The sequence below is a fragment of the Oryza sativa genome, chromosome 3 (assembly GCF_034140825.1).
Source record: "Oryza sativa Japonica Group chromosome 3, ASM3414082v1".
NCBI lineage: Eukaryota > Viridiplantae > Streptophyta > Magnoliopsida > Poales > Poaceae > Oryza > Oryza sativa.
The window spans coordinates 12,808,953-12,831,999 of NC_089037.1; the positions used below are offsets into that span (position 1 = coordinate 12,808,953).

At 46.0% G+C, this 23,047-nt stretch overlaps 3 protein-coding genes and 1 long non-coding RNA gene across 5 annotated transcripts; 1 reads left to right on the forward strand and 3 right to left on the reverse strand.

Moving 5' to 3' along the window:
- On the reverse strand, positions 1-1,012 carry LOC4332797 (phylloplanin). Its single transcript, XM_015774494.3, has 2 exons — positions 706-1,012; positions 1-606 (listed from the first exon to the last, which is right to left on the reverse strand). The coding sequence occupies exons 1-2, from the start codon at positions 887-889 to the stop codon at positions 272-274; spliced, it is 519 nt and encodes a 172-aa protein (XP_015629980.1). The 5' UTR covers positions 890-1,012; the 3' UTR covers positions 1-271.
- A 3,176-nt stretch (positions 1,013-4,188) lies between these two features.
- Positions 4,189-5,642, forward strand: LOC107280370 (uncharacterized). Its single transcript, XR_001544389.3, has 2 exons — positions 4,189-4,668; positions 5,015-5,642. It is a non-coding gene; the product is annotated as an uncharacterized lncRNA (long non-coding RNA).
- Positions 5,643-9,209: 3,567 nt separating this feature from the next.
- On the reverse strand, positions 9,210-11,821 carry LOC107280287 (phylloplanin-like). The gene is made up of 2 exons (XM_015774020.2): positions 11,707-11,821; positions 9,210-9,493 (listed from the first exon to the last, which is right to left on the reverse strand). Exons 1-2 carry the CDS (start codon positions 11,819-11,821, stop codon positions 9,210-9,212), a joined length of 399 nt encoding a protein of 132 aa, XP_015629506.1.
- A 987-nt stretch (positions 11,822-12,808) lies between these two features.
- On the reverse strand, positions 12,809-15,222 carry LOC4332799 (dormancy-associated protein homolog 3). 2 transcript variants are annotated; one of them, XR_001544707.3, is made up of 3 exons: positions 14,997-15,222; positions 14,337-14,906; positions 12,809-13,500 (listed from the first exon to the last, which is right to left on the reverse strand). XR_001544707.3 is itself a non-coding variant. In XM_015776573.3 (3 exons), the coding sequence occupies exons 1-3, from the start codon at positions 15,109-15,111 to the stop codon at positions 13,412-13,414; spliced, it is 402 nt and encodes a 133-aa protein (XP_015632059.1). In that variant the 5' UTR covers positions 15,112-15,222; the 3' UTR covers positions 12,809-13,411. The 2 variants fall into 2 exon arrangements, 1 of the variants encoding a protein (XP_015632059.1); XM_015776573.3 differs by having other exon boundaries at positions 14,709-14,906.
- Between the last annotated feature and the right edge of the window lie 7,825 nt (positions 15,223-23,047).

The following is a 23,047-nucleotide window of genomic DNA, read 5'->3' on the forward strand; positions in this document are numbered from 1 at the left end:
TAGTATTAGACAGTACATATATAGCATAATTTTAGAAGCCCACATGAACTGGTATACATAGAGAAACGACGCATGGCACGATATACAATCTAAAGCAGCAGGGTAATTAATTGACCACGCATTAGTTAGGCCGCCCCGTTGCTATATATAAACACGTATTAATTTAATTTATATGCTTAACTACATATTAATATCATCATAATCCATCGTCCATTTGACACGCCGCCGCCTGGCTGCAGGTTTGTGCGCAGGCGATCGATGATCGATCGATCTAGACGAGGGAGAATGGCAAGGGGATGATGTTGAGGATCTCGCCGAGGAGGCCACTGAGGATCTGCGTGATGAGGGTGATGAGGCCGCCGAGCCCTCCGAGGCCACCGGTGCCGCCGAGGAGCTGCACCGGCGCCGTGAGCGTCCCGGCGACGGCGGCCAGGGACGCGTCGCACGCCGCCAGCGGGGTGGTCACCACCACCTTGCACTGGTTCCCGGCCATGGCCATGAGCATCGTCGCGTTGAGCGCGCCCATGTTGATGGTGAACGCCCCCGTGCCGTCCGCCGTCGCGCCGCCCACCACCCTGCCGCCGCACACCATCTGCACGCCGGCGTCTGGGCGCCGTGGAGCGCGCAATGCAAAAGAAGTTAATTAACAAACAAGCAGCAATCATGTAACCGAAATTAAGGCAGGCATGGAGACACTGCTCTTACCGGGGAACGCGGGGACCGACGCGGCGTTGATGGAGCTCCCGGCGCTGCACGGGACTACGCCGGTGACGAGGCCCGTGACAGCCCTACCCGCCGCGGCCTCGGAGCCGTGCGGCGCGACGATGCCGACCGCGGTGGCGGCCACGACGAGGACGAGGAGAAGGTTCTTGGACGTCGGCGCTGCCATTGCTAGCTGTGATCGATCGAGATCGAACGAATGCCTATCTCTCTCTCACACACACACGCTCTAGATATCTCTTCTCTGTGAATATACTCTTATCTTGAGCTCACTGAGACTGTGTGTGCTGATGCTGCTGCATGAGCGAAAGCGCACCATTTATAGGCGCGCGCACGCGCGCAGGCTCCGATCTTATTTTTTTTCCAAAAAATAAACTCACAGTACCGCGCGTGGCGAAGCGAGCTATCACGCTAGTAGGGGACTAGCGGTGCAAGCAGGTAGACCCGTAAATTCACTTATAGGCCATGTTTAGTCTTTCTCCTATTCTTAACTTTCCATTATATTATATCACATCAAAAACTTTTTCTAAATACATACTTTTAACTTTTTTTCTAAACTCCCAACTTTCTTCGAACATCTAACTTTTTTCAGAAGCTAAACACACCCATAGTGCAAATAATCGTGTAAGCCCGCGATTATGCGATTCACGGGCCTGCACGCTTGCACCATTACGCGCTAGGCTTCGCGCGGCCGTGCCCCGTGCGCGCGCGCGTGCTCGCAGTGATCAAGCGGGACACGCCGCCGTCGTCCGCGTCGGACAATCTGGCCGGCCTTGCCATGCGAGAGCGAGAATGGTCCGGAATGCAGTAGCTAGCCCAGTACTGCATCCCCGCACGCAGCTAGCGAGAATCGCGATCAAGTTGACGGACCGACATGCAGAGCGCGGGCCTGGTAGTGGTGGCAGCTATCGTGCATCCTGTGCATCACGCAGTAGATGCCAAAGAAGAGTTTTTCGAGCGAGACGATCGAGAGATTATGATATCATCATTGCCAAATGATGATCGATGATGAACAGCAACCAAGTGATCAATTAGTGGATGGCGCCATCGATCGGGATCAAAGTGTTACGGTTTGATTTTACTTATTACTACTCTGATTCTTAACCTAAATATGATCACCTCTACTTATAACACGGAAATTATTTGTTCATTTGATTCAAACTCTATTATGTAGTACCTATCATACAAAAAAAAATCAATTATCGACCGTGAATCGATAAAAAATCAATTGTTGTTAGTTTTGCGTGTAGAGTGCTGTAGAGAGGCTAGTAGTACTTGGCTGGCTAGCTTGTGGAAGGTTGCGCGCGCGTGCGAAGAGGCGCTGGCAACTCGCGGCCGGCGTGCTCCGATCCATCGACGCCTAGCTAGCAGCGCAAGAGGATGGGAGAGAGCTACGGAGACGTGCGTCCTTGTCGAGTTATTCACCAACGCCATGCTCTCTTGTTAACCACCTTTTCAACTACGGAGATGCCGCTGAAAAAGAGGAGAGGGGACCGAAATCTCCAAAAGCGTTAGCAATGATGAGGGGAATAATGTGCATCGTCCGTTACCCCCCTTGATCACAAAACCCGCATAGAAACAGTAACTGCGTATACATGAATACAGTGTTGTCTTTTCTTTTTCAGCAAACAACATCATTAGCATGAAAATAAAGGGAACAATTGTGCAAATTCCTAACCTCTCCAACCTGCTTTCATGATTCATGTACTGGTGATTCGTGCAAATTCATTTTTCTCCATGTCCCCCGACAATGGCTCTATGAGTGGTTGAGTGTATAATTGAACTCTCCTTCTATTTATTGACGTGCAATCATTTTGAACGTTAGCAAAAAAAAAAAAAACAGTCATTAACATATGGGACCAGACTAGATCTACATGTCAAGAATAATAGGGAGATAACTAGTGAGGGAGCTTCATTACATGTGGGGCCCACATGTCATGGCCGAAGGGGAGAAGATGGGAGGAAGAAGAAAGCGGGAGAGAGGATGACATGTGGGCCCTACAATTTTTTATGTGTGTGAATGACAAACGGGACCCACATATATGTTTTTAATTGAAATGCCACCTAAGCGCCACGTCAACACCACAGACTAGGTCAACATCGCCACGTCAGTGAAACCGCCCTCCAAAATCGCTAAGGGAGTTAAATTGTACCAGTTTCAATAGTTTGGGGGTCGAGATATTCGGTTCTGTGGTTTAGGGTCATGGATTAGATTCGGGTCACTATTTAAAGGGAGTCAAAGTGAACTTATTCCGTGTCAAAAACAAGAACACTCGTGGGCCACAGTTCTGCGCACTTTCGAATGAAATTGCGTGCAAGTATGGGCTGAAACCACTCCCACTCATGGGCTGAATTTCCTCGCATGTATAGGCTGAAAGGAATAAGTTCACCAGAGGTCTCTCAACTTAACAGCGAGATTTTTTTAGTCCCTTAACCACAAAACCAGAAATGTCTACCCCTAAACTTACTCAAACCGTTCACCGGAGGTCCCTCGGCAGTATTTTTGCCCGGTTTTGCTAACGTGGCATCCTAGTCAGCAAAAAAAAATTAAAAAAGTACGTGGGGCCCACATGTCAGCTGCACATATTTTTTCTTCTCTTTTCTTCTCCCTCTCTTCTCTTTTCTCTTCTCTCCTCTCTCTTCTCCTTCAGGCTGGCGGCGGGCGCAGCCGCGATGGCCGAGCGCGGATGCGGGCGGCCGGCGAGCGCGGCAGCAGAGCGGTGGCGGGCTGTGGGCTGAGCGGACGGCGGGCGAGCCCGGCGGCGGAGCGAAGGCAGTGAAGCGCGGCGGCGGAGCGGAGGCTACGGGCGGAGCAGCTGCGCGCCGTGGCCGCCATCGTCGTCGCCATGGGCGAGGCTACACGGCGCGGCCGTTCGGCGGCATCGGCCAGGCGTCGCAGTGGCCGTGCATAGGTGGCTCGAAGTGCCGGCTGACGATGCACCCCAGTCGCTCGCGCTCCTCCTGTGCCGCGGCAGCGGCAGTGGTGGCAGCGGCAGCGTCGCCGGCCTGATCCCATGGTCCTCCCGGACGCCCAGCTTGCGCAGCTGCAGCAGGAGCGTGTCCACGCTCGGCGTGCCATCGGCGTCGTGGACGGTGGTCGGCGCAGGCGCGGTGACCCTCGTCATCTTCGCCGACGTCGCAGTAGCACTTGACGTCGTAGCTCATACGCATATACATCGGGTACAGACGGCCGCATGTACATGCGTCTTCGTACGAGCATATATATGCATGCATGGAGACGACCAGCTATCGGAAAGTCTTTTCAGCACCTAGGTGCTGCGGCACCTAGACTAGAAACCACACGATGGTTTAAAGATTTGTGCGTCAAATAGTATACATAGAAGTTAGGATTGTATTTTCTTTATTTTGGGCGCACGCTCGAAATACAGCGCTGGCCCACCTGAGGATTCGTATGTGGGTGTGGGCCTGTGGGGTGGGGGGAGGGGACCAATACGTGTGTACGACACCTCCTCTTCTCGTCCACATCCTTAGAGTCATCGGGACCGAATCGCCACCCGCCAGCCGCCGCCAGCCGGCCGCATCCCCGTTGCATCTTCCTTTGGCGGAAGCGGCACTCCATCCAGTCTCGCCGAGCCTTCGGCCGAGGACTTCCATCAGGTAGCTCTAGGAATCCCCTCTTCCCCAACCCCCCGCTGCCCCCATCCCCCGTCCCCTCCTCCATATCACCCTCCTTGAGTCATCGTACTGGACTCCGACGAGCTTCCATCGCCGCACATGGAGGCCCTGCTGCCTACGGCGGCTGCGCGAAGCCTCCCGTGGCAAGAGTTGCCTCCGCGCACAGACGCCGGCGAGCTATCGCGGGCCAGCAAACAAGTTATACCGCCCCGTTCGCCATTCTTGAGCTTCTTGAAGTGCAGTTCTTCATCCGTGCTGTGAGCGGACGCCGGCGAGACGACACGAGCTGAGCCGAGGCAACAATACGTTAAGGTCAGCAAAACAATCGATGTTTTCTTCTCCCCTGCCGCACAAGCACACATTCTTTCGTCGCCGCCGCCACGGATGAACTCCAGTGCTTTCAATTCTTCAGCAAACGGCGAACGATTTTGTCCATGGTTGTTTTTTTCCCTAAATTTTGCTGGAGGAAAGAAAGAAACCACACCAGATCTGTTTTTTTTTTTGCACATTTTTTTTAGATCAAAGGCTTCACGCCCGGCTTTACTGAGATAAAGGCTTCACATTTTTTTTTTTGCACATTCTGATCTACTGAAATGATTTTTCAATTTCTTTTGCATGTTTTATATTCTCATTACATGTTTTGGGGGGAGATTGGCAGGTCTTGAGAAGAGTGGTTTACACCAACGGATCCATGCAACAATGCTAGCAGAAGCTGAGTAGCCCATAGGCCATGGCGGCGACGAAGACTGTTTTTTTTTTTTTGTCATGGAAGAACTAACACCCCTTTTCTATTCTTTTTTATAAAAATTAATGATTATAATTAAGACCAAAAGAGCCAATTTTTGGGATGAGGAAAATTGGTTCAAACTTCAAACCAAATACCTCTTGCTTCTTTTTGTCTTTTTGGGATGTAACTTCATCTAAGATTTCCGATATTTTTCCTCTGTCGAATACTTTTAATAGCAAGAATGTATAGAAAAGCTGAATAAGATACAAAAATTTGGGGACACTATGGACACACTGCAGAAAGTTGCAAACTTTGTCATTTAACTAGCTTTTGTTCAGGTAGGAGGAACTAGGATGTACTGATGATTGAACAAGCAGCTGCAATAGCTACTCCAATGGTATGAGATGTTGCTTTGCGCCTACATCCATTAGTATGTTAAGCGCGGCCATTTGAGGTGTCAGCCTAGCATGTATTTTTGTAAAGTGTATTGGCACACTATGGCTGTTGTATAGTATGCACTTATCTGAAAAAGTAACATTTTTGGAGTACATTAGAACAACGATGTGGCTGCGCACAGTGATGTCGCTTGATACAATGCATACAATTTAAACTGTTCTTTTTTCAGTTTAGCTGTTGCGTTCCCTCCCCTATTTCTCTTCCCCTCTCGCTCTCTGATGTTTTTGTTATAGAAAAAAAGTAGAAAGCAAGAGATAGATGTGGTGATCACTGCTCACCACAAGATTTTCTGTTGGCCTGTTTTTTCCCTCTAAAAACAAGATCAGAGTACAGTCTTCTCCACGAATAAGGTGGACAAACATTCAAAATGAATTTGTTTCGTTTTGAAACAAAATCAGTGCAATGCTCCCCTTGCCTCTTTTTTCATCTTTCAATTGAATTTGTCCCCCCTCTTAGGTGAATGAAATTCATGTGTTGCAATGAAAATTTCACAAAATTGGAGTCACTATGAACACAATGCACAAAGTTGCTATTAGTTGAATTTCCTTTACAAGCATGATTGTTTTTTTATCCAAAAAGAGGGAACAAATCCAATTTTCCTCAGTGCTTCCTTCGGCTCCATGAATTCTGTTTTTAAGAAATGCAACAAAGTTCAAAGGGAGAAATCATCCTGGAGACATGGATTGTACCGAGAACATCGACACTTTTAAGTTGCAAATTGACAGTTACAAAGTTGAGCGAATTGTTTGTCCAGAAAAATCACTCGATATACAACAAAGTTCAAATCCAAGAGAAAAAAAAAATAACACTGAAATCCATGAGAATAATCTGTCTGCTCAAATTAGCAACAACGCAAGCCCAAAAACATCACCATGAAAAATCTTTGTCTTTCGTTCTCTGCGTCAGATAAACAACTGCATCTTAGGGAAAAAAACATGGATCCTTCTCTCTCCTCCATCTCTAAACTCTAAGCACAAGAAAAGAAGAAACTGTGCAGTGTGAGATCTGGCGATACAATGCATCCGAACTAGAATGAACTGTGCAGAGGGACAAATTAGAACATTGAACCGATCTGAAAGTTCTGAACACACACCCAACAGCCAACAAAGGAATACATACACACAGACAAAGAAAAAAATCAAACTTTAACACACAAGAGCACAGATTTACACAAATGCTGCAATATGCGCATGCATCTGTTGCTTGAGTGGATGAAAAAAGACAGCGCAGACAGAAGGGCGACAGGACACACAATTGCCTACCTCCCTGCAACGCCATTAAACAAGCACAACGTCGGGAAGGGAATAAACTGATGGAGAAAGCAAAGTTTTGCTGCACGAAGCTTTGTTCAGGAAACGGAGGAAACAAGAGCTCTGCTGCTGCTTCTTCTTCATTATTTTTCTTCTTCCATTTTTGTCTGTCCTCTCTCGTCTTCTTCTTGTGTCCTCTCTCTCCGTCCTCGAGCGCCTCCTCCGCCTCCTCGCCTCCCGCGGCGTCTTCTCCGAGCACACCTCCTCCCCGCGCCGCTTCTCGCTCACCACCGTCAGCCGCACCCTCGTCCCGGCCGGCGGGGGCCCCTCCGCCGCGTCCTACGCCGACTACGTGCTGCAGCACCACCAGGACGAGCTCGTCCACGCCTGGCCCCTCCTCCACGAGATCGTTCTCGACCCCGCCGGCTCCGAGCCCTTCGCCCGCGCCAACGCCGGCGCCCTCGCCTGCGAGCCGGTGGTGCCGGACACGACGGACGGCAGCACGAGGACGAGGGCGCTGCTGGAGAATGACATCTTCGTCATGGCCACCTACCGGACTCAGGGCAGGGAGCGCTCCGAGGAGGAGTTCCGGCCGTGTTCTCGAACACACCGACGAGGTGTGTGGTCGGTAACAATTGGGAGGGGCAATAATATAGGGGATGGATTCTAATAACTCGAGTGGACGTCCACCCGTTTATTGCATGTCAATTAAATGGCTACAAAAAATTTTTAAAAAATTTGGCAAGATAGATCAATATGTAATATATCACTCCACAAACATGCAAGTTAAAATTTAACTTCTACAAGTTGTAATAAAAATAACAAATTTAACTGTAAATATACATATAGTAATTTGAGTTTTGTTTGTTATTTTTGTTACAATCTATAGAAGTTGAATTTTAACTTGCATGTTTGTGGATTGATACATTACATATTGATCTATCTTATTCATATTTTTTTAATTTTTTTCATAATCATTTAGATGACATACAATAAACGGGTGAACATCCACTCGAGCTGTTAAAATAGTTTCCCAATAATATCTACTATCAAAAAGGCTGGGAGGCGGGACCATACGTTGTAAAAGTAGTTCTTCTGTACCCCCGTATAATGTCTGGTAGATACGGTCACCGCAATATACAGGGAAAACACTTTACATACAGCGCTAATCGTGGGATCCATCCGACGGCATGCAGCTCCCGGCCAGCTATAGCCTAGCTAGCTTCTTGTTGGTTTGCCGCCCGATAACATGCAGACGTATATATTAGCCAAGTATGTGTATATGGCTGAGCACACTGTGCTCACATGTATATATGCCATTACGTGCAGCGGAGGAGCGCGGATGCGGGGGTGCAGCGGAAGGCGAGCGCGGCGGAGGAGCGGCGGCGGGCGAGCGCGGCGGTGGGCAAAGCAGCGGAGGGCGAGCTAGGCGAAGCAGAAGACAGTGGATGGGACGAGGAGCTCCCCCGTGCTCGGCCGCCACCACTGCCGTGCCCCCGCGGGTGGCCGACGATGCTAGGAGAGGCACCACCGGCGGAAGAAGGGGAAGAGGCAGAGGAAGAGATTATTTCTTGGTCGCCGGCCGCCTCCCCCTCCCTCCCAAACTCGCTGGCCGCCGCGCTCGCTCGCCGCCGCTCCGCCGCCGCGCTCGCGCTCCGCTACTCTGTCCGCGGCCTGCTCGCGCTCCACTGCTCAGCCCGCTGCCGCGCTCGCGCCTTCCGCTGCTCTGTTGCCGCGCTCGCCCTCCGCTGCGCCGCCCGCATCCGTGCTCGTCACTTCGCCCGCTGCCTCCGCTCCGCCGCTGCGCTCCGCTGCCTCCGCTCCGCCGCCGGACGGCCGCGCCGCGTAGCCTTGCCCACGGCGATGACGACGGCGGCCACGGCGCGCGGCTGCTCCGCCCGCAGCCTGAAGGAGAAGAGAAGAGAGAGAAAATAAAAGAGAAGAGGAGAGAAGGAGAAAAAAAATGTGAAGCTGACATGTGGGCCCTATGTGTTTTTTAAATTTTTTTTGCTGACTAGGATGCCACGTCAGTAAAACCGGACAAAAATACTGCCGAGAGACCTCCGGTGAACGGTTTGAGTGAGTTTAGGGGTACACATTTTTGGTTTTATGGTTAAGGGACTTCAAAAAATCTCGCTGTTAAGTTGAGGGACCTCCGGTGAACTTATTCTTAGGCTGAAATTACACGCAATCAGATGGAATTTTCGCAGAATAAGTTCACTTTAGGTCCCTCAATTTGAAGATGCATATACGAATTACCATACAGTTTCCGTTCCGTTTCGTTCCAATTGATTCGTAATATTATTATTATCCATGTTATTTCCACGCACATACGTAGCTTGTGCATTTCTTGTACGTACACGTATGTATATACATGCTTGTAGGCATAATGGACTGATCGACCGGTCAGGTTAACTCGGTCAGGCCATGCGGAAGGAGCAGCCGGCGGGCGCGAGGCGGAGGGCGCCGTCGAGCAGCCCGCCGATCAGTGTGCCGCCCTGCTGCACGTCGGACACCAGCCTCCCCGCCGCCGGCAGCCTCGCGTCGCACCTGGCCAGCGGCGTGTCCACAACCAGCTCGCACGCTCCCGCCACCGCCGCCACCGCCGCCAACGCCACGTCCGCCTCCATCGCGAACGACCCGTTCTGGCTCGTCGTCGCGCGGGCCACCGCGCCGCCGCCGCACCGCAGCTCCACCTTCGCGTCTGCATGCACGCACTCCTACAAAAGTGAATTTTTTTAGAGCCCCCATAATTTTTGCAAACTGACCATAATGGTATCTGCAAAAATCGAGCGCTATTTTCATAGACGGCTGCTTAAGACGTCCGTATGGAAAAATCGATTTTCCCATACGGGCCTCTTAAAAGCTCCGCATGTTAAGCGCCCGTATGGAAAAATCGATTTTTCCATACGGGCGTCTTAAGTAACCGCTTGCGAAAATAAAATTAGAAAAATTTGAAACTAGTGTATCTCACTCTTATGAACTTCAAATTGGATGATTCTTTTCCTAAATGTTTCTAAAATCATGCTCTATCATGTTATTGTGTTTTTACTGGTATTGTTTTGGCTATTTTTTCTTTTCAAATTGTTTTATCAATTAAAAATTTGAATGTCAAAACTTCACATAATATTTTGAAGCAGTAAATAATTTCAGCTGAAAAAGTCATCAATAACAAAGTTGTATAACTCGTCAAGATCTATAACTTCTATTTTGGTCATTTCTTCATCCGACCAAGCGATTTGTAAGATGGTTCACAAAATATACATCTCTTATATTTTGTCAGATGAAGAAATGACCAAAATAGAAATTATAGATATTGATGAGTTATACAACTTTGTTATTGATGACTTTTTCAGTTCAAACATTTAGCACTTGTAAATGTTGTTTAAAATTATCATAATTTAAAATTCAAATTCAAACTGTTTAAGCAAAGTCATATAGAAAAATGACCAAAACAAAAGATAAAGATCTTGATAAGTTATACAACTTTGTTGTTGAAAACTTTTCCATTTGAAATCATTTACTACCCAAAAATTATTTGAATTTCTTATATTTTAAAATTCAAGTTTTATATAGTTTAATCAAATTCGGATGGAGAAATGACCAAAATAAAATCGGTAGATATTAATGAGTTCTACAACTTTGTTTTTGATAACTTTTTCACACGAGTTCATTTAGTATAATAAAATTCGATTCGAAGTTTTAATATTTTAAAATTAAATTTTCCCCTCCTCCTTTCAAATTTTTTCATCTCCTCTTCTCTCTCCCCTCCTATCCTGATGTTTTAGGCATAGTTCGTTTAGGGGTGATAGGGGAGATTGGCTCTCGTTTTCCGCGCGCACGCTTTTCAAACTACTAAACGGTGCGTTTTTTGCAAAAAAAATTCTATATGAAAGTTGCTTTAAAAAATCATATTAATCCATTTTTAAAATTTAAAATAGTTAATACTCAATTAATCATGAGCTAATGGCTCACCTCGTTTTGCGTATCTTCCCAATCTCCTCAATCCCTTTCTCCTCAAACACTCCCTTAGTTTTCCCCATCCATATCCTATTCCTATCTCTCCTCTCAGCCTCTCACTCTTTCCTCCTCTCCTCTTTCTCTCTCTCACCGACGGCGAGGCACGGAGCGGGAGCGGCGGCTGCTGCGCGGCGCGGCGGGCGGGAGCAGCACGGCAGTGGCGGGCTCGGCACAGGCGGTGGCGGCCTTCCTCGACCTTCCATCCGGCGTGGCAGCGGCAGGTCTCGGCAATGGCGCTAGCCTCCCTTCACCAACCTCCCATGCGGGCACGGCGACGACGACAGCGGCGGGCGGCGGCGGCAACGGGCACGGTGACGACGACGACAGCGTCTGGATGGCGGGCGCGCAGCGGGCTCGGCACCGGCGGCGGCGGCGGCCTCCCTTCCCCAACCTCCCATCCGGTGCGGCAACAGCGGGGTCGGCAATGGCGGCGGCATCCCTTCCTCGACGGCGGCAGGCACGGTGACGACGACGGCGGATCTGGACGGCGGGCGCCCAGCGATCACGAAGACGGCGGCGGATCTGGACGGCAGCGGTGCCTCCCCCCCCCCTCCTCAACACCGCGGCGGCGTGGGTGGCTCGGCTGCCTCGGGCGGCGCTGCCCTGGGCTGATTCGGTGCCGCCGCCGACGGCGTGCGGTGGGGGCGACGGATCCGGTGACGGCGTGCGGGGGGGGGGGGGGGGGGTGGTGGCGATGGATCTGGCGGCAGGGGTTTTTTTGAATTTTATTATTTTTGTTTGCCAAATTTATTTTTTGCATGCGGCCAGTATAAGGGACGATTTTCGCAAGCGGTTGCACCGGCCGTCATGCAAAAAGAGCGATTTTTGCAGACCTTCTCCGCCATGCCATTTTTGCAAAAAGAGCGCAAGATCAGTATGATCGATCCTATACTGTACTTGGGAATGGCGGCGAGGTGGCGACGTCGATCAGGGTGCCGGTGTTGCACGGCACGACGCCAGCGACGACGAGCCTGCCGAGCTTCCCCTGCGCCGAGGCGGCCTTAAACGCCATTGGTCGTCGTGGTGTTGTCACGTCGACCTGAAGCTCTCTGAACGTAGAAGAGCGAAGCGAATGCGATGCGGTGCGCGAGCTAGCTTCAGCTCCAGCTCCAGCTCGCTCGTTCGTTGGACTCGCTGTCGCTGGCAGTCTGAGACGGGAAGAGGCGCCACGGCCGGCTATTTATAGGCTCCGTTTCAGTTGAGCTTCGGTTATAGTGCTCCACTGTTTTTTCTTTGCTGTAGTAGTGCTCTACTGTGAGTCTGTGATGTACTGATACTAATTGCCAGGTGTGATTTTGTGATGGTGAATTCGCCCTGCCTTTTGGAATTGGAATCGGTCAAGCTAGCTCTGCGCCACACGTATATTTGTCCCTATATAAAATTTTTGAACGAAATTGCACGAGATTGTGCCTGTTTCATTACAAGCTCTGCACCACACATGATCAGGAACTGGTGCGCTTTTAGTTCGGTACATTGTGAGTGAGCATGGAAGGAATTGGAATTGATGTCGGCTAGTGTATGTTCCACCGAGACAACGGCCATTGCTGCCGCCCCGTTATTTCTCTTTCCAGCGCCACTTCTGCACTGGAGCACCTCAACATAATGATTGCATATTTGCATTGCTGGCCTTGAAAAAAAAAGCAACTTCTAGCTAGTAATATGGACATAGCATTCATAGCCAGAAGTTAGTTTAGATTCTTTATCTCAGACAAAGGGAGTAATTCACAGCTACGCATACATAGTTCTACTTCACCGAAGGATGGTTTGCTCGGTTCCGAAGATGCAAACTCTGCACGTTTGAATGAGTTATGTATGATCTCTTTGTTTTGACAGGGTGGGAACAGATAGGTTACTTGGCTCTTGCAATCACTAAGTCACAGTAAGATTCCAACTGGCGATCTAATAGCTTGCATTTGCCTTGCGATCTGGTTTAGTGTTAACACTTTTCAGACCTCTTACGAATCCCAATTATCAAAGCATCCAGACCAGACAGCGAACATGCACAAAAGACAGGCCAGTTAGCTTATTGGAACATTCCAAATATACAGGGTTCAAGCAAAACATCTTCTAGCCAAGAAGCCTCGAGCATTGCAAATATACAAGGTTCAAGCAAAGCATCTACTACTTGAGAATTCAGATAATACATCAAGCAAAATCACACACCAGCCATCAGTGCTTCCATCTTTAGCATCACAGCCTGAAAGCTCATTCCACCATCCTCCACATGCCCATCCATTTGACATAGTTGCAGAGGGCTTAAAAGGACGCGAAAACACGACGCAGCGATGAACTGCGGGCTTGGCTGCAGACTGCAGCAAGCTCCATCGCAGCCCAGAGCAAACATATGTACATATATGACACAGCAGACGACAACCTTACTACACAAACCATACACGACTCAACATAGTAGACGGCGAGCAGCAGCAGGCGTACTTAATTACTAGTAGCATCTACGTTATATCACAGTAGTAGAGGTAAGATAGGTAGACAACACTCGACTTCCATCCGCTTCGGTCTCTGATATGTCTCTCCTCCTCCTCTGCCTTGTGTGTGCAGTAGACGCTGGCCTAGGAGCAAAAACGAGCGTGAGCACGCTGGGGGCTCACACTTCAAAGGGAGGAGGGTGACTGGTTGTCCCAGGTGTTGCCCTCTCATATGCGTCGGACGATGATTTCCTTCTGAAGCGACCACCTGGAGAATTCAGTTTCTCAAGATTAAGCAAGGTACCAGTAGTATCTGGAAAAAGAAGATAAATAGGAGCTGGAACACTTGGAACCAATGAGCAATTAATAGAGTGCTGGATGTTTGCCTTATGTACTTACGAAATCAACAATATTAATCTAACAAGTGATACATACGAACTCTGCCACTCACCCTGGTCCCAAAGAGTGAATGGAAATTCATCATGTACCGAAGAGATCAAAGAAACAAGAAACTATGTATCACTTGTTTCAGTTATGGACTTGGAAACTGAAACATTTATATACTTGGATTTAGAAGCAGTATCTCTTGAACTTTTAATTAAAACATCTTGATAAATTATGATAAAAGTACTATAATACTACAGAAGATGACTCTATTTTCTAAATCCATACAGTTATTCCTACCTCTTTGGACACATAAATGAAAAGAAAGCATACTATATGCATGCAAGTTGGCATAAAACGGATTCATTTTGGCTATCAGGTTTTAATTATAGTACGTTTCTTAAAGCACGAGCTCTTTTCAGTAACTGGGTAGTCTGGTGGACGACTTGGTATTGTTATTATCATGTCTATCTATGGATCTTGATTTGTCAAGCATCCCCATCCAAATTATCTACACACAGAGGTTACAATTAGGCCAACTGGCCAATAATAACCAAAGACTTCTTCTCAGACATACAACGAATTAACACGCCTGCACTATATATAAAATATTAGAATACTAGAAAAGGCAGGTCAATACCTATCTTCCGTTTATCCATTTTAATTCTTAAATTAAGAAAAAAATGCGTCATCATTTTCCACTTGAAGGCTACCGCTTACCGCAAAGCCACCATCCAGAGGTGAAGCATGATAGCTACGTTTATCCGATTGTTGCTGCATTTCAAGTCACGCATGATAACTTGTATCCAATAATAAATCAGTAGTAGGGTTAATATCCAGCCATGAATCCATGATGGAGACCAGAGAGCTAGAGCACCCACTCACCGAGGATGCAGAAATGTCCAAAATGCCCATGAGCTCATCTAGACGCTTCCTAACTCCCGGACAAAACCCCGCGCAGCTGACAGCTGCCTACCCATCACGGCATTCCCCATCACGCAAGGGGCGGGTGAAATTACCAAACTACCCCCTACCGTTACCGTACCGAAAAGTTGGGAGAGAGAGAGAGCGTGTGGAATCCCGGGAACTCACCGGCGCCGGCGAACGGCGAGATGGGAGGGGTGGATCCGGCGGGGGAGGCCGGCGGCGTGCTGGCCGCGCTCCTCGGCGACGCCGGGTACCCCGCGGGGCGCTTGATCATGATGCTGCGCGTCACCTTCACCGGCGCCTCCTCCGCCCCGGCCGGCGTCGTCGGCGGGACGGCCACCATCGCCGCGTCCCCTGTCGGGTCTGCACCGAAAAAAACACAACGGAGGAGTCAGATCGAAGGTAAATTCCAAAGGCGGCGGCGGCGTCGGTGGGTGGTGGTGGTGTGTTCACCGTTGATCTTGACGGCGGCGGGGCGGGCGGCGGCGTGCTTGCGGAGGCGGCCGAGGCCGGTGTCGGGGCGGGGCCCCGCGACGGTGTCGTCCCACAGCTTGTCGAGGAGACCCATCACGTCGTCGTCGTCGTCGTCCTCCTCCTCCTCTCCGCCAAAATTACCGAACTGCCACGGTGACCCGAATGGATAGATCCAAAAGAGGCTTCTCGCTTCGGATCTGGGGAGAAGAAGAAGTGAAGTGGCGGGGGAGCCTATTTATAGGAGCGGGCCACGGCCACGGGGAGCGAGGCCCACGTGAGCCCGGTCCATGGACCGCCGTGTGGATGCCAGTGGGGCCCACGGGAGAGGCGAGGTAGGCCAGGTGGCCGCGGGGTGGTGCACCGTGGGTGTCGCGTTGCGGGGCGCGGAAGCGACGCGGCGTGGGGCGAGGTGGGCCAGGGTATGGATAAGATCGGTGGGCGAGGCTGCGCACGTGGGGTGGCCCACCTCACGCGCCTCTCGCAGCGCGCCAGCTGGCGGTCTCGCCGGGTCGGGGCCGTACCGGGCTTCACGTGACACGGCCGGATACACAGCATCGATAATAATACTCACTCCGTATAAAAAAACAAACCCTCATTTCCATGTACAACGTTTGATCGTATTATTTAAAAAAATTATGAAAAAAATTAAAAAAATAAGTTATGTATAAAGTATTAATCATGTTTTATCATCTAACAGCAATGAAAATACTAATTATAAAAAAATTTCATATAAGACAGACGGTCAAACGTTGGCACGGAAATCCAGAGTTTTTCTTTTTTTTTTTGGACGGAGGGAGTAGCTTAGACTACTCCCTCAGTTGGAAAATATAACAATCTAGGTTGGAGGGAAAATATAACAATCTAGGTTGAGATAAGATCATCCTAGAATATCACACTCCTAGAATGAATCTCATATGCAAGAACTAAAAATATGTTGGTTTTACACGAGAGTTAGCTTTACACGTGCTTCAAAACAAATACTAACATATAAATTAAATTCGAGAAGAAGAAAACTTATAGGTAATTTTATATAACAAGTATTTATTGTGCGTCGATAATAGAGGAAGTAGTGAGGGTGTGTTTAGTTCCACGCTAAAATTAAAAGTTTGAAGAAAAATGTTGAAAGTTTACGTGTGTAGAAAAGTTTTGATGTGATGAAAAATTGAAAGTTTGAAGAAAAAGTTAGAAACTAAGGCCCTGTTTCTTTCAGCTTAGGATTATTATAATCCAGATTATTGGGAGTAAGCTGAAAGAAACATACAACTTATTAAAGTAGCTTATTATAATCTGGAGCCTAGCTTATTATAATCTGATAAGCTCATTTAGGTAAGCTTTTTTCCAGATTATTGTGTGAAAAATTACCCACCATGCCACCCTACTCCCTCTTTAGACTTGCAAACCCAATAATTTAAGCTCTAATAATCTAGAAAAGAAACAACTAACCGCTTATTCTATTACATATTATAACAATCTAGCTTAACAACTAACCGCTTATTCTATTACATATTATAACAATCTAGCTTATAGTAATCTTGACTCTTAATCTAGATTATAATAATTCTAAGATGAAAGAAATAGGGCCTAAGCCGATCCTAAACTTGCTCTTAAGCAACCGGCGGTGGCGTACGCGAGCGGCAACGACGGGCAAGGCTGCCATGTGGGTTCCCAGATTATTGGGGCCCGAGGCTTCAGTGTGGCTGCCTGTAGCTTTGCGGTATAAAAACTTGTCTCCGTTCTCTTGGCTGCTCTGCGGATGACGACGACGACGTGGACTGTTGGCACTGGGAGGGCTAAGGGGGTGTTTGGGAAACATAAGTATCTAGTTTAGCCCCTCTCTCCCAAACACCCTCTAAAATAACTTTGCCATACAAATCTTGAACGGTAGTACTCCATCCATTCCATCCATTTCATAATATAGGACACAACCAATTTTTTAATATTTTATAATATAAGGCATGCATATATGTAGGCAATTAACTATGACCCCTTCTTCGTTAAATTATTACTTTTTTAAATCCTCCACTCACATGTTCTCTAATTCTATTGAATGTATGTATTGTATTTATTAGAATGATCCAAACTACAAGACGATAATAATTATTTTCTTTGTATTTGGGTTAGGGGTGGTTATGCCTTATATTTTGGAATGGAGAGAGTAATAAAAATCTTGAACTGGGAGTGTATAGCTACATTTTTCACTGTGTGGATGTGGAATAGTACACGATACCGATAAAAGATTATTTATTATATAATTTAAAATCTATTTTAATTTAAAACTACAATGTGTCCAACTAAATTACTGTAACTTTAAATATTATTTTGGCTGGTGTTATGTTTGCTACTAAATTGTGCCAGCAACATATATATATATATATATATATATATATATATATATATATATATATATATATATATATATATATATAAGTAGTAAAAGAATTGGTGTGGTCAAAGCTTAACATTTTGGTATTGATGATATTTTAACTAGGTGATTCACTGTGCTTTACTGCGAAAATACTAAGTATTTTTTAATATGTTTTTTCAATAATCGAGCAAAGAGTAAAAATCATATTAGTTGTTAACGACAAATGAAATTGATTTATGAAACTATGTTCAAAGAGAAATAAATTTAGTAGACTTTACGGGAGATTATGGATGAAATATGATATCCCACTCTTTGATTATATGGAACAAATAAATTATGTTAAGTATTATAAAAATCATTCGTATTTATGTTGAAAATATTATGAAAATAATATGAAGGGTGATTATTTGATATGTTTACATATTGATTTGTAAAATTCAATGAATTGCATATGATGTTGCATGCATGAGCTTTGTTTGTAATTTTTGTTGGAGGATGATGAGGTGACATATTTGCATGTTGAGTTTTTTTTCAAGACTTAGTGGGTTACAACTATATACAAAGTATTTTATGTTGAAAATATTGTAAAAATAATATAAATGGTGATTATTTGATATGCTAACATATTGATTTGTAGAACTCAATTAATTGTAGATGATGCTGCATGCATGAGTTTTGTGTAATTAGTGCTAGTGGATGATGAAGTGACATGCTTGTATGTTGAGTTTTAGACTTGGTGGATTACAACTATATAGAAAGTATATTTATGTTGAAAATATTGTGAAAATAATATGAAGGGTGATTATTTTATATTCTTCCGTGTTGATTTATATAATTCAATGAATTGTAGATGATGTTCTATGCATGAGCTTTGTTTATAATTATTGTTAGTGGATGATAAAGTGACATGTTTGCATGTTGAGCTTTCGACTTACTGGGTTACAACTTTATGTAGAAAGTACTATATGATACCCCCACGCTTTGCAGCGGAATTGATGGATGGATATATTTGAAATTATTGTACAAATGATGAATGTTAAAAATGTTATGAAAATAATATGGGAGAAGATAATGAGTCATACTTGTATGACACTTAAGATGCTAATTAGTAGTGGGTGATGAAATGACATACTTGTATGTTGAGTTTTAGTTTCTAATAGGTGTTAGTGGGTGCCAACTACTCCCATCCGTTTCTAAATATTTGACGCCGTTGAATTTTTTAAATATGTTTGACCATTTGTCTTATTCAAAAAATTTAAATAATTATTAATTCTTTTCCTATCATATGATTTATTGCTAAATATACTTCTACGTATACATATAGTTTTACATATTTCACAAAAGTTTTTAATAAGACGAACGGTCAAACATGTGTTAAAAAGTTAACACGGTGTCAAATATTTAGAAATGGAGGGAGTATATATAAAGAATAGAAGATTGGGTATTAAAGTAAATAAACTTTAAACTTTGTCACATCCTAAATTTTAAGTATTTCAGAGAAATGTAAATAGAGAGCGATAGTTATGGAAATTTCTAACCTAAAACAAACTGCGTCACGTGGGAAATTGTGGTTGCGAATCAAACAAATATTCAATGCCATGTTGGAATAGTGACTAGCAGCGGTACTAGATTTTTCTTCGTCGGGAGTAATCCAAATGATTGATACAGGCAAGAGGATGTGTGTCCTTTCATGTTTCCGAGAGAAAAAAGAAAAGGAAAAACTCCTTTTCTTCAAGCACAAGGATTTTAGAATTTCGAAACCACCGAAGGAACCAAAACCACCTTAGGAAACCAGGAATGCTTTATGTCACAAAGAGACAAAACAGGCCTCAGCCAGAGCACCATTATACCCTACTTCCTCCATATTAAGTCCCTGTTTATCCAACTCAAAACATTACTATCTCCGTACCAAAATAAGTGCAGCCATAGATATCCGTGTTTAGCGTTTTGACCGTTCGTCTTATTTGAAAAATTTATGAAAAAATTAAAAAAAATAGTCACACATAAAGTACTACCCATGTTTTATCATGTAATAACAATAAAAATACTAATTATACATTTTTTTTAAATAAGATGAACGGTCAAACAGACATAAACAGTGCTAAAACTGCACTTATTTTGGGACGGAGGGAGTACATCCTATCACATCGAATGTTTTACATCCTGTCACATTGAATATTTGAATACATGTATGAAGTATTAAATACAGGTTAAAAAATAACTAATTGCACATATTACGACTAATTTGCAAGACAAATCTTTTAGTAAGCCTAATTACTTCATGATTTGACAATATGTGCTACAGTAAACATTTGCTAATGATAGATTATTAGGCTTAATAAATTTGTCTCGTGGTTTACTGACGGATTATGTAATTAGTTTTTTATTAGTGCCCGAATACTCCATGTGACACCCTATATAATAACCGATGTGACACACCAAAATTTTACACCCATGGATCTAAACACCCCCTAAAAATATAAATCTAAAACTGAATGTACACATCCTAGTACAACGAATCTGAACAGAGACATGTCCAGATTCATTATGTTGAAAATATAGTCATATATCAGCATATTTTAATCCAAATTATTAAGACAATAATTATGGCATAAACAATGTGAGGTGATCTAGTGATAAAATTAAACATAACCAGGAGCATACTTAAGATAGAATAAGCATCATCATCATGTAGAGAACGCAATAGTATTGCGACTAACAGAAGTAACAAAAACAAAGATAGCGGTAGAAAGTTATACCCTGTGAAAGTCCCTCCGCTGGATTGTAAGGCAGAACTGCCTCCGTTGGTGTTGTCGATCGGTGCGCCAGCTTCAGCTCCCGGTGCGCCATCTCCAGCTCCGGGTGCGCCATCTCCAGCTCCGGGTGCTGTAGCTCCAGACATGGTGATGCAGATGAACGAACGACGAACAAGAGAAGAAGAGTAGTCGTGAGGAAGCACTCCCCCAAAACCTGATCACCCACCTACCCGATGCAGATCTCAGGCGAAGGTGTGGTTCTGAAGGCTCTGCTCGTTCCGATCTCTAGTGCGCGCAAGCGATCAGAACAGGGGAAACAGAAATAGCACATGCATAAGGAGGAAGAACCCGCGATTGGAAACTAAGCGTGGAGATCTGATCGGGGTCTCTGTTTCCTAATAGCGCATGAGAGGAATCCGCCCGTTGCCGCAGTAACGACACGATCAATGCGTATTGAATTGCTTGCCCGTCAGAGAGGCAATCTCGTCTCTAGTGCGTGCAAGCGATCAGAACCGGGAAAACAGAAACAGCACAGGTGCAAGGAGGAAGAACCAGCGATTGAAATAGAAACAACACAAGCGCAAGGAGGAAGAACCAGCGATTGGAAACTAAGCGTAGAGATCTGATCGGGGTCTCTGTTTCCTAATAGCGCATGAGAGGAATCCGCCCGTTGCCACAGTAACGACACGATCAATGCGTATTGAATCGCCTGCCCGTTAGAGAGGCAATCTCGCGGGGTTGGATTCCGGTCCGTTGCAAAAGGATCTCGAGAGAGACGCACGCCACGGCTCGCCCACGCCCTCGGCCCGGCCGGCTCAGCTCGCGCGTGTGGCTTTCCGATTCCCACCTCAACCGGTCAACAGGGAGCCTCCAATAACTCCCTATTTAAGTTGAGATACTCCACTTTTAATTCCTAGGGTGGTATTATTATCCTTAACATTTATTATGGGCCCTTGAGATTTTAATAGAAAAATCGGGCCTAGCCCATTTATTCTAACACATTATATTAGATGTGTTACATCCAATACATATTTTTTCATGGGATGGATGGAGTACTTCTGTAGGCCTCATTTTCTATTTCATACTTCCTCCGTCCCAAATAATTCAACTTAGGTAGGGATACGATACTAGCTAGGTATAATATAGTACCTGCAGCCAAGCAAGCAAATCATCAGAAAAATGCTGATTAAAATCATCTGAACTAGATGAATCAACATGATATTAAAAGATATTCATAGACTTTAACTCTCAAAAATGGATGCATACCTAGCAGGTAGACATTTTTTTTCTCATTCTCAATACACATATACCCTTAAGGGTTAATTTGATCCATGCCATTGCAAATTTGGCTATTCAGAAAAATGCCATTATAATTCGTCTATTCGTAACTATACCACTAGAAATTTACAAAATTAGAACCGTGCCACTGCCGTCAGGTTTTCATCCATCTCCATTCCTTCTCCGTCTTTCTTCCTTCTCTCTTCCATCTTCCTTCCAGCTTGGCCTGACCAGGGGCGGTCTGACCGGCGTGCCCTGGCCGGTCTGACCGGCCTCACAACGGCGGTCTGACCGGCCCATAAGGCCGGTCTGACCAGCAGCACATGCGCGGTCAGACCGGCCCCCTGGAGGTCGGGATGGTGCTACTCAGGGTGGCCGATACAAAGCCAACGGAGCCGTATTCGGTCAGACCGAGCCGAGGCCGGTTTGACCGACCGGGCCGATGGGGCCCTCTGACAGCACTACAACGGCTAGTTTTCTAGCCGTTGCAGAGTAGCACGGTCTGACCGGCCACATACCTCCGGTCAGACCGGCAGAGCACAATGATTGGGGGATTTCGACCCCAACGGCTAGTTTTGGTGGGTGGGAGTATAAATACTCCCCCACCAGCATCAAGGGGACTCTATTGGCACCCAATTCAATTGCATACACCCCTTGCACCTCTCTCACACCCACTTGAGCTTTGTGTTCATCCATCTAGTGTGTTAGAGGGTTAATTAGCCAAGAGTCAAGTGCAAAACATAACTTAGTTGCTTAGTTAGAGTTCACCCTCACCAAGCCTAGCAACTTAGGTTAGTTTTGATTAGGTGTCATTTAGTTTTAATTCGCCTATTCACCCCCCCTCTAGTCGACATCTCGATCCTACAAGTGGTATCAGAGCTTGGTCTCTCTTGATTAGGCTTCACCGCCTAGAGAGAAGATGTCGAACGAGGTGAACCATGTAGGGAAGGCTCCCATGTTTTATGGCACAAACTACTCCACTTGGAAAATTAAAATGTCTACTCACCTCAAAGCTATGAGCTTCCATATTTGGATTATTGTGGATGTAGGCTTTGCTATCACCGGCACGCCCTTGACGGAGATTGATCACCGCAACCTCCAACTCAATGCCCAAGCTATGAATGCTTTGTTCAACTCTTTGAGCCAAGAGGAGTTCGATAGAGTGAGCAACCTTGAGACCGCATATGAGATTTGGAACAAGTTGGCGGAGATCAATGAGGGCGCAAGCGAGTACAAGGATGCCAAGCTTCATTTCCTCAAGATCCAATATGAGACATTCTCCATGTTGCCTCATGAGAGTGTGAATGACATATATGGGAGGCTCAATGTCATTGTGAATGATCTCAAGGGGCTTGGGGCAAACTACACCGATCTTGAGGTTGCCCAAAAGATGCTTATGGCTCTACCGGAGAAGTATGAGACCCTTGTCACCATGCTCGTCAACTCCGACATGTCAAGGATGACACCCGCAAGCCTCTTGGGGAAGATCAACACCAATGACATGTACAAGTTGAAGAAGAAGGAGATGGAGGAAGCCTCACCTTCCAAGAAGTGCATTGCTCTCCTAGCCGAAGTTGAAGATAAGGGCAAGGGCAAGGTGAATGAAGTCAATGAGGACTTGGAGGAAGTGA